The sequence below is a fragment of the Numenius arquata genome, chromosome 1 (genome assembly GCF_964106895.1).
Source record: "Numenius arquata chromosome 1, bNumArq3.hap1.1, whole genome shotgun sequence".
Taxonomy (NCBI): Eukaryota; Metazoa; Chordata; class Aves; order Charadriiformes; family Scolopacidae; genus Numenius; species Numenius arquata.
Genome location: NC_133576.1, coordinates 55,713,117 through 55,725,074, shown reverse-complemented (window position 1 = coordinate 55,725,074; position 11,958 = coordinate 55,713,117). Strand labels below are relative to the sequence as shown.

General features: G+C 40.4%; 1 protein-coding gene across 1 annotated transcript; it reads right to left on the bottom strand.

The window, feature by feature from the left end:
* Positions 1–576: 576 nt before the first annotated feature.
* On the bottom strand, positions 577–11,785 carry EIF1AX (eukaryotic translation initiation factor 1A X-linked). The gene is made up of 7 exons (XM_074166277.1): positions 11,580–11,785; positions 10,450–10,533; positions 8,546–8,649; positions 6,817–6,867; positions 5,805–5,886; positions 5,606–5,697; positions 577–3,301 (listed from the first exon to the last, which is right to left on the bottom strand). The coding sequence occupies exons 1-7, from the start codon at positions 11,593–11,595 to the stop codon at positions 3,296–3,298; spliced, it is 435 nt and encodes a 144-aa protein (XP_074022378.1). The 5' UTR covers positions 11,596–11,785; the 3' UTR covers positions 577–3,295.
* Between the last annotated feature and the right edge of the window lie 173 nt (positions 11,786–11,958).

Sequence of the window (11,958 nt, the reverse complement as noted above, 5' to 3'; positions counted from 1 at the left end):
ACATGCCACGAGCCCTGTTCGTTCATCCTGAAGACCCTGGTCAGGAGTACAGTCAGGTACCACACCGAGCAGACTGTCACCCTCAGTCATTGGCTCATTTTCATTCATGGACATCATGACTCAGATGTCAGGTCACTCAGAGTAATCATTGTGCCAGACTAACCTCTACCAGCTTGTATACTGTACACCAGTTTAAGTGTATGTATATATACATGGTATCATATAGATGTATGGTATGTATCATATATATGTATGGCACTAGCACATAGTACCAAATATATGCATACTAGCACATACAGTGCACAATCATATGATACAACCTCCCAAGAGTAACAAGCAAACGGCATGGAGCTCAACAATCTTGTGTTACCGGCTCCTCCTCCTCTTGCATAAGGAGAGGAAAGATTTTTATTTTTATTTTTTTTTTAAATCATATACTTTTTTTCCAATTAGCATGTCTAGACTGTATCTGCTGAGGATTAGGGTGGAAAAGCATTAGGGCTGTCCAACCAAACGCACAGCTGCCCCTGTTATAAGGTGAAGAGACAAAGAAGATTTGTAACAATGAACAAAAATAATGTTTCAAAGTTTTAATCACAAAGAAGACCTCAAAGTGGGAAACGATGTAGCGAACACAAAGTTCACAGTTTAGCTGCAGGAAATTAACGTCTGAATCCCTCCTTTCAATTTTATACTATAGGTAAAAAGCCAGCAGCAGCTCCCAAATTTAAACAAGAATTATTAAAAATGTATCTAGAAAACACTCTTACAGACGGAGCACCTTTCACAGCTTTACAGTCCGTAATCTTGCCATCCTCCACCTGGCAGCTGCTCCTCTACCGCAGCTCTTTGCATGGAGACACTGAAAAGAGAGCTACTCATGCAAGCGGTTTCCCACCCCTCCAGAGAAGAGAGAAGCAAGAAGGGACGACATAAAAGCTGCCTCAATTGGTCTGTGAAAGGAGCTTTAACAGTGGACAGAGAAAACAAAATGAAGTGTATTCACGAAAGGCAACACAGCTTCGCATAGAAGTAGACACCAGATGGCGTTGAGCCAGAGCATTAGTAAGAAATTCATGGTTAAAATAGGAAATTTCCTTAAAAACTCTGCAGAGTTTAGGCTGAGCCAGACGCAAGCCTGGGGGCAATATGGATTGGAAGGAACCTCAGGACAAACCATAACCAATTCTGCCAGGAACAGTTTCACCTGTGTCCCACAGCTGAAGTCTCTCTGTTAGAGTGGAGAACTCCAGTACGGTGAAATAAGTTCCTTTCAAGAGCAGTGCATTCATTTGTATTTCTCCCTGCCACTCCCCACGCACTCGACATTTTCCCCACATGTATAACACTGGGTTTGGCAAGTATAACTTCCACAAAATCTGTATCTTCAGTAAATATTCATCATAATTTAATCATTAACCTTTCTGCTAGCACAACTGAAAAAGCAGACACCTTCTGCACTTGGACCTCAAGATCAGTTTTGAGAGCTTTTAACCGTTTTCAGAGCTGTTCATAGTCAGCTTAACATGCTGAGGAAACGAATGAGCCAGGGAATGATTTATAAACCTTATCCCGAAACAACACAGCAGTTATGTTGCTTCACAACTGAACCTTACGGGCATAAAAAGACAGGAAATTCATCTACTTTAACATCAGTGGAGTAGGAATGCTGTATTGGTAGTAGCTTTTCCCAATACTTTGCAAGTTTTTGCAGCAAATATTTACACCCCATGAAACATTTGGCAAAATTACTTAATACTAAGAAAATGTTATCCCTAGAATAAGATACCAGATCCATGTAAGGAAAATAGAAACTATAATTAAAGGAAAAAGTAAAAAGAGAAGACATTTTCCCAAAAGCTCTAGAAGTTCAAATGTAGCACAGAACTCCTCCTTAAAAATCATGTAAAGCAATGAGGCCACTCCATATTTAAAGCCATTTTGTTTTTATCTATTGGGGTAGTCACTTTACATCATACCAAAAAGACTGTATAACGAATACATGTGTCAAGAATCAGATTTTTATGGCACAAAAGGAAGTTTTCCATTAACCTGCTTTCAGAGTTGTTAAATACATAATTGAAGACAAAGAAACTAAGGCTATCACAAAATAATATTTGCATGATGATGTTAGTTTTTATTCAGCTTCTTAACTGACTCCTCCAGTCTGAAGGTGGAGAAGAATCTTTCCATTAGTTTGTTTCAGTGATTTATTCTGGATGAAAAGATTCTTTTCCTACGTTTGACACAAATTTCTTTTCTCATTTATATTGTTATTCAAAGTTCACGTAAGCTTTAATGTTGTACCTTACAATGTATGGAATTCGAGATTAAAATAAAACTCTACTCTTAACATAACCTTTTCTATAGTGTAAAAAATATTCTACACGTTTAACTTTTCAAGAATGTTAAGCATTCGCTTTGGGGAAAAACTATTTTACGGATTTTTCAGTACAAACCCAACTGTTCATGTTCTGTATTAACGTATCCCTGTTAAGTTGGGCGCCACCCAGTGTTCGTCTTCTGCAACTACAGCTTCGCTCCTGTACTTACAAGACAGAAGAGCTATGCGTTCAAGACAGTTTTTAACAACTGCAAATTTGAGATGCTGCTTACTTTTTATCCTTACTTCTCCCCTACCCCTCCACTCTGGCAAATTTACATCTTTGAAATAATGAGTGTTTTTCATTATCAAAATCAGTATAAAAATAGCAGCATGCTACTAGACATGAAAAGCAGATTCATCATGCATTATGACTTTAAATGCAGATTTCTGCCTTCCTTTTATATTATCAAAATCTTTTTAAAGTTAACATCAAGGCAAGGGGTATAAGGACAGACACTGCATAGTATGATTTGATACTAGTCTGAACTGGGTACTTGTCTTTAATCAAAATCCATGATAATTACAGGGTAAACAATTTTTATTTCAAAATACAAGTTTAACTGGAATTGTAGTGATGAAAGCAGAAGAGGGAAAAATGCAGTCTTTTACAGCCCATGTCACTGTATCTCACTTACATCCAGAGGTAAAAGCTCTAATTGGTGAAGAGACAAAATATTTGTGGCGTTTCATTGAACCTTTGTGATAATCCAGCATTATCCATTTCTAAAGAAATATAAATACTTTAAAACAAACATTGAAAATAAATCCTTTTGATGTAACAAACTACACTCTTTACTGAGAATTTTCAGTCTTCTTAAAAGAAAGGGACTTCACCCAAAAAATAATCGAAATATCAATGTAGAACAATCCTTGGAGGAAAAAAGTCGGAATGTAAACCTCTGTTCCAAATTAGATCTGAAAAGCAAAAACATCACATCATGTATTTAATTCACATGCATTTTTCAACAAGTAACTCAGTCTTTAAGCTATTTTTACGATTCAACTGGAGACTTCCAGAACTCAGTACAGTACTTTTTTTGCCTCAGCTCATATCCCACTTTCTTCACACGTGAACAATTACTCTCCTCTTCTGTCCCCACCACCGTTATGATGCTATAGTTATGCAGGTGAACAACTCTGCCAATGTAACTATGCATAAATAGTACAGAGATAAATTAGCCCACAGTTCTCAAAAATGAAAACAAAACCAAGTTTAAGGGTAACTTCCCTAAGCAGTGACTATCCAAATTAACCTAGTGGCAAAATGAATGGCTTTCTAGCCATTCTTCAGACATAAACAACAAAGGAAAGGCTCCACTAAGTCTTTCATGTTAACTATGACCTTGGAAGCTGCACTTCATTGTAGGCAGACTAAGATGATCCTCGGAGAGGTTATTCACATTTTATCTCCTTATGTCTTTTCCTTTCTTAAAGTATGATATTAATATTATATTGCATAGCTGACAGAAGCTTAAAAACAATCATAGCTGCTCGCTTAAATACATTATCCCACACAAAGATCCATCAATTTGCAAATTTCATTATTTCAATATTCCTACAGCTACTTATCACCTTGACATCTTACAGTAGCTTCATTATTAAAAGCATGCAATACTAGAAAGCGTTTCTAGCTTCAGTAAGCTACATCTTCAGTAAGCTCAACCGCTGACAGGTGCAAAGTGCGATTTTCAAAACTCTGAAGAAAAATTAATCAAAACTTTGATATTTTTAACATATTTGATCTAGGGTATCATATACTGAGAACCTCAAAAACATCTCAATAACGTAAGCATTTAAAGGGGATTAGTCGTATTACCAACTCAGAGAGAGAAGACTAAAAAGATGAAGAATTAAAACATAATAGTATACTTAGAACAGTCTATCCAATTAAGTTAACTCACTGGCTCAGTAAGTTACTACTTATCCTTTCAGCCAGTTGACCCTGCACATGTTCATCTCTCAACTGCAAAATAAAGCCCATTGTCTTAGAAAACATTTCACAGCAGATTCTACTTCTGCAATTTACTATATAATTTGAATTGTAACAATCTTACTACTGCAATTTAAGACTCTGCATGGTCAGTTACTATGGCTTAGTGATAAGGAATAACACAACTGATTGTCACAATCTGTAATTTCAGGATTACAGTTAACTTTAGTAACTATTAAGATGCAGCTTTTTATGATTTTTATGTAAAAAAAAAAGGAGACGAAGTTTTTGTTTTTTTAAAACCACAAATCCCTCAGTTACATCTGTAGTTACTGTTAGATACTGAGGTTGTTAAGACTACAAAGGAATCAGAAAGGTGAAACCCACCCCCAAAACATCTACGTCAACCTGTGACTGCCCCGAGAGGTGGCGGAGTTTCCATCTCTGGAGACATTCAAAACCTGCCTGGACACATTCCTGTGCAACCTGCTCTAGGTGGATCTGCACTGCCAGGGGAGTTGGATTAGATGATCTCCAGAGGTCCCTTTCAACCCCAAATCATTCTGTGATTCTGTGACTGGTGTCCAGTGTAGTTTGCATCAGCAGTTCATGGCTCATCCGGCCTCGACTGAGCTAACCACAGCTGCCCTACATGGCACAGGAGCTGACCCACTAGTCTTGGGGCTTGCTCCTGGAGAGGTCTTTCCGGCCTACTGTGCAGGGGATGCAAGGAAATCCTACTAGTCTGCTAAACCTTCCTATATCATCCACGTTGCTTTCCATCATGAGCTTGTTATAAGGAGCTTACACTTCAGAGAGCTGTCCTGAGAGCTACATTCATTTCCTCCAGTATGAACATATCCATGTATGTAGTCGTTGACTCGCGTAAGTGCAACTTCTTACACATGTATATATATCTATTGATGTACACACACACAATCATTTGAATGGACGCTGCTACGTAACTCTAGATCTTTGGAGTCAAACGACTGATTTTCTTTTAAGCATCGTAAGGGTAATGAGAAGACTGCTCTCTGTGTACGTTTTAATAGTATGACACTAAGCACGCTGTTTGCTTACAGGTCGACTGGAGGATGATCGTAGGACAGAAGAGAGAACAGAAAGCTGGCATGCATACATCCACACCACTTTGTGAAGCAGTCTCTGAGAAGGTGAGCTATTCTGAACATCGATGTATTATTTTCCTTGCTCTTAAACAATGAAAAATAGCTTATTGCCAAAGATGTCAGCTTCAAGCATATGATACAAAATATATATTTACTACTTACGTCATCAATATCTTCATCGTCATCTCCAATATCATCAAACTGGATTTCATCATCATCTCCAGGACCAAATGTGTCTGTTTCATTGATTTTAGCTAAAAAGGAATTATGAGAAGTTGAGGAGTGCATTCACACCGAGTCAAGACAGACTGAATATTCCTGTCCAATATGAACTTTCAATTTCAAGTGAAAATATTCTTACCATGTTCTGGAAGCTCCCCATATGCTTTCAGACTTCTGGCTTCATCTGCATTGTACTTTAGAATAACATCAGCCTTGTTATCCTAAATAAGAATTTATTAGAATTTATTAGTCATCTATGAAAAAAAAAAGCTCCTTATTAACCTCAGGAGAACTAGTAACACCTATATTATTTATAGAAGAATATCTGAAGTTAAAAACACTCATTTGTAGAATATCTTCATTTCTTATGGGCGATTACTTATAATAGGAGAAAGTTAAGTTATTTGAGTAGTTTCATGCCTTTGAAATTAATCTTTCTTCAGAGAACACACATAGTGAGGTGTTTGAAGGTCAATCAGAAAGTGTCAAAACTTTCTAGTTTTAAGTAGTTTAATATATACAGTAAATGATAGTATCTTAAATGTTTTACAACTCTAACATATGTTTCAGAAGCAGAATCTATCTTCAACTGATGACAACACAAACATTCATGAAAAAGCATTTACCCAATGAAAATTTGACAACTGTTTTCCATTAGCCTTTATATTAGGGAAAATTATGCTACTCCACTTTTGGAAATTTAAGTAGAAACTAATCACTGATCAATTGGCCTCTTAACATAAAAGCCTGAACATTTCCAAATTGTTCCAAATTTGGCTCCAAAATTCTGATTACCAAAAATTCAGATAATCACAATAAAGTGTTTGTTGCTTGGCTCAATCTCTCTTATATCATAGGATCCAAGCATCAGACAGCTACACCTGGAAAAAAAAGGTCAGGTGTGATGCCAGTAAGCACCTTCATTCACAAAATCTCAGGGTGCAGTTTAGAACAAGTTGAACCAGAATTTGTCATCTACTCATGACGATCTTCCTGTAATACACAGAAACTGAAAGTCATGATTTAGCATAACTGAATACAAATTCAAACAAAGTTAGATGGGAATTTCCTCATGATACCTGCTACAACTTAACATTAAATAAAACTGTTTGTCAGATATTCTTCATTGGCAAATTACACTGAATTTTTACCTGGTAGTCTCTTAAGCCAACCAATATAATATCAGATGTATTTATCCAAACCTGAAAGAGAAAACATATATTATGGTGCAGGAATTCAACTGTTGTTATATAACACAAGAGCCAAACAACACATTCAGGTTTACTGAGAGACGTGAAACATGTCACTACAGTCACCATTTTCACTTTCTAACAAGTAAACCAGAAATATCCAATTTCATATTTTAACAGCAAAACCAAGGTCAAAATACTCATAGATACGTTGTTTCACATGTTACGGAGCTATTACTAAGGCAAATCAAACTTCTTTGAAGAGCTTCTAGCCAACAAGGTCATTATTAACTTCTGAGAAAACGGAAATAATGCATCAAGCCACCACCCTGTGAGCTGAGCTCCACATGGGCAAAAATGAAAGAAAACTCCGATGAGGTGAGCGATGGCCAAGCACAGTGAAGAGCACAGGAAAAGGAATGGAGCTGTTTCTGGTAACTGACTATGCTAATCAGTCAAACCAAAGGCAGAAGCCTGCAAAACAGGACATGCTAATTTAAATGCACAAGATAGTTCTATCCTACATCAGCTGATTTTTTTTGGAGATGAAATATATTTCAGTTAAGATTTCCTTTCTTTTAGACACAAGGAACAGCTAAGTGATGCTTTCTGTAGCAAGAAATGAATTCTGTAGCACCTAGCATTTACCTATGCACATTCTCCATGACCTTCAGCAGTTTACTGCACTGTATTGCAGGCAGCTAAGCGGGGCTCACACCGATACCAAGATAGTTCATTCACTGGTCTCCAAAAAAGGACAGATGGAACAATCCAGAATGAACACAGCACACATCTGTTTTTATTGAGAACAGACCATCTATCTGAGAGGACCCCCTTCGTATCATACACCAGCAGAAGACAGAAAGCTGTTACATCTGATAAGGGCAAGAGGGGACACCATCCAAAGATGGCAAAGTTAAGACTGCAAACACGTACACCTGGCTTCCCTGAAGATACAAACTTTTGCAGAACACCTTTGGGTGAAAATATTTCGTGAACCGATGAAGCGCACAATGAAATGATGGGTACCATCAGCACCATCAGCATTGAGGTGCCTGTGGGAAGCTACGAAGAAGCCTTCCCAAACCACCCTTATTGAACTATTCTCAAATAAGTCACTTGGTGAGATGTCTATAATTACCCAGTTCCCTCACAGATCAAACTAAGTGGGGTATCAAACCCTGATTCTTATTGGTTTTGGGAAATAGCATACAAAAGAGGTGACTTTGGACAACCCTTTTATGACTTTATTTTCCTATGCTGGTTGTCAGTCTTCATGTTAACAGAAGTTCTCCTGCTAAGCTAAGCACTGATCTAGTCTCAGATATAATGTGCTGATTTTCCAAATAGTCATCAAGTTCCCCAACTACAATTAGGGACCTTCTTAGTATTTCATATACATATAAAATTCTAGAATACAAAAAGATTCTTATTTCAGATGCAGCCCTGAAACATACATATTCAAATGCAGCCCTTCAACTATGAGTTTCACTCAAGTGTCAAAAGACTGCCTTTTTTTGTGTGTTGGCAATACAAACAGAAGAACAAACTAGTTTGCAATCAAAAAAGAAGTTTAAGATATTAAGAACAGTAGAAATATTAACTTTTATAAGGAGCTACACATGTAAAGTTTTACAAATACATATCATGCATAATGCCACTGTTTCCTATTGCAATGCTTCAGAATTACCTTTTTCCTTAGTTTCCCTCTAATATGACATAACCTCTTCACACCATCAAAACATAATGCCTCCAGTCTTCCATTGCCTAACATCTTGATCACCTGGGCATATTCTGGAAGAGACAGTAACACATAGCAAAACTTCTAAACAACTGCAGCTTCATGAAACAACCAGTAACTTTTGCCACTGTAACCAAAATTTGCTGAAACATTTTATCAAACGTGAAAGCAGAGAGGAACTCTGATCAGCCACACAGGCTGCTGATGTATCACAGTTTTTGTTATCATTGTTGATGTTAAAACATCATTGTTGATTTTCAAACACTGCTCATTCTTGGTTGTATTCATGTTTTTGTTCCCTCTGAAATCCTTACTACAGATAATTTTAAGAGCTATCAAGTCACACTCAGAGTTTGAAAGTTTATGACAGCCTCATAGCTCCTGTCTTAATGGACGAAAATCTCATGCTACCATTGAGGGAAAAGGAGAAAGCAGCACATCCTGTATACCGACACTGAATCCCTTCTGCAGAGGTTCTGTGGAAAAAAAAATGCTGTTCTTGAAAGGACACATTCTAGTGGTCTCACAAACTGTCTGCAAGATAAGTACCAGGCTTCTGCTGAAAACTGCGAAGCTTCTCTCCAACACCCACCCTCAATCTCTCACCTTGTATTTAATCTCCACCCCTCACTGAGTTCCAGAAATCACTACTGAAGTACATCACACACACTATTAAAGTTTGCAGTATAACGTATTACCATTTGACTAAAAAAAAAAAAATAAAGCTTATAAGAATTCTAACATTACTACTATAAAGCTTGTCAGAATTCTAACATTATCTGACTGCCCATTCTAACCCAGGAAAAAAATTTTCTCAATTAGCTGGAGCTGTATTTCAATATTTTAAAATCCTTCCTTAGTACAAGCTAAATAGTCTAACAAACCACATGAGACTATTAATAACTGAGAATGTTTCATTAAGTAGATTTTGCTTGGGAGTCGAAAAGGATTTTAAGTTTTATAGGTGCATCAAAATCAACTCATTTTTTCTTACAACTGTCACAGAATATCAAAAAGGGCTTAAAAAATGAGTTCAGCGGTCACTTCTTTTACAGTGACTAAGTCAGTACTTTTCCTGTATTTCTAACAAACCGATTAATTGGTCACTAGGCCAGTATTTGCATACATGTGAGCAACCACAAGAATGTGACACACAATACAGGGCAAGCCAAAGGGAGGTGAGCTCACTGTCACCAAAAGGCAGGGGAGAGGGGAATCCTAGTCATCACCCTCCAGCTGAACACTCTTGTGGCTTACTTAACCTGACAACATCCAAATAAGGACCTTACCTATCGCTCCTGTTTTAATAACTGTTAGACACCTCAACCCAGGAACCAATTCAACCAAACCATCAGAGGACAGTGGAAGAAGAGTGAGATGTACTATTCTGCCAGGTCAGAGTGCTCATTGAAGTATCCAAGGGATGTCAACAGTTGGTAGAAAGCAGGACTGTGCATCCAAAAGACAACCATCAACTACTGTCAACACTGAACTACATGAGCTAGCCAGCTGCTTACAGACCCTCACACGGAGCTGCTCAAGGGACTTCGAGGGAATGTTTACATACATACTGTATTACACATGGCATCACAATAAGGTCAAGGAGAGGCAAGCTTCATTCTTAAGTGGTGAAGCTACTTAAAGATTCCTTTTTCCTAATGTCTTCCTCCTACACTCAATGTGTCATTTAGAATTCAAATACAACCCCAATAAGAATACCTCTTTTTATTCCCCAGTACCTTTGTATTTCTCAGACATCCAAATGTTTTCTTTGTGTATCAACTTCCAATATACATCACTTAAAATGTTTGCCTGAAAACAATGGCATTGCCATACTATAGTAAAAAACTCACCTTGCCCGTCTTCCTTGAACACCAGTTCTCTTTTTTCTGATTCATTCTCATTCTTACCTCGTCGCCTATTTTTACCTCCTTTGCCTAAATTAAAAGGGGATGGGGGAAAAAACATGTGTTACTACCTGTGAATACAGTGAATGAAATAATCAGACTCATGGGGATTTCTGTGCTTGTTCTCTATATGGCTGTTTTAAGTACCCTATCTAGATTTTTTTGCTTGCTTTTAACATTTTTAGCTCTAAATTTTTAATTGAGTAGTAACATAGTAATTAGAAGATTGAAGCCTCCACTATTTAAGATCTCCTGGTTGCTCTAGGGTGACAGTAGCCTTCAAAATGGATTTGCACAAGATCATCATTTCAGTTTTCGTGACTGCTGCTCCCAAATACCTCATAACTAATGGTGGGATAACCTTATGCACGTAGCCACCCAGGGACATAAGAGTAACTTTAAGCGTTACTGTAGTGTTGCAATCCCTGAAATACTCAAGGGAAAGCTTACACTCTAAGTGAAGATGCCCTTTTTAAAAGGCACACACGTGGCAGCAGGATCAAGCCCTCTTCCATGAAAACGCAGAAAAGCAGACCATAGTACTGAAAATTAAAAAGAGCTGTTAAAAAGCCGCTATTCCCATCCTTTCATTCCTTCTTCTTTTCCTTCAAGCAGCGGGCTGGGGAAAAAGGGGAGAAGCCACCGTCCCCAGCAAGCGCACGGACGGGGACGCACACCCGGCCGCTTCCCCGGCGGCCGCCCCTGACAGCCAAACCCCGCCAGGGCCTTCCCGTTCCGGGCCGGCCAGGCCCCAGAGGCCTCCGACACGCCGCTGGGCCGCGTACGAGCGGGACCAGGCCAGGACCCACGCTGGAGGAGGGGGGAACCGGTGCCGGGGGGGGGAACCGTCGGCCCGACCCGGTCCGGCGGGGTGGGCGGGAGAGCTCCTCCGCCCCCTCCCCTCCCCGCCCCGCCCGCGGGCACCAGGCCGCGGCGGCTCCCACGTGAGAGGCGGCGAGCGGAGTGGGGGGGCGTCCCCGGGCCTCCCCAGCACGGCCGCGCCCGGGCCGGGCCTCGCCGCTACGGCAAAGGGTCGGGCCGCCGCGGAAGGCCCGGCGGACGGGAAGGCGCCTCACCTTTATTCTTGGGCATGGCGCCGGGCGCTCGGCCGCGGGGAGGCTGCGGGCAGGGGTGGCAGTTAGGGCTTCAGGCGGCTGCCGTGAGGCGGGAGCGGGCGGCGGCTCCGGGCGGAATCGGCGGCGGCTCCTGGCGCGGCGGGGCCGGGGCTGCGGCTGACTCGTGCGTTCCGGCTGCTGGCGCCGCTCCGAACCGCAGCGCCCCCTAGCGCGCGGGCGGTCTCGGCACGGCACGGCACGACCCGGCAGCGCCGCCTCTGCGCATGCGCCTGGCAACCCTCTTAAGCCGTCCGCCCGCTCCCGCGCCTGCCGCCCATGGAAGGATATTGCTGCGCCGCGCCATTGGCCGGGTCTCCGCGCTGGGCGGGCAGCGGCGGCC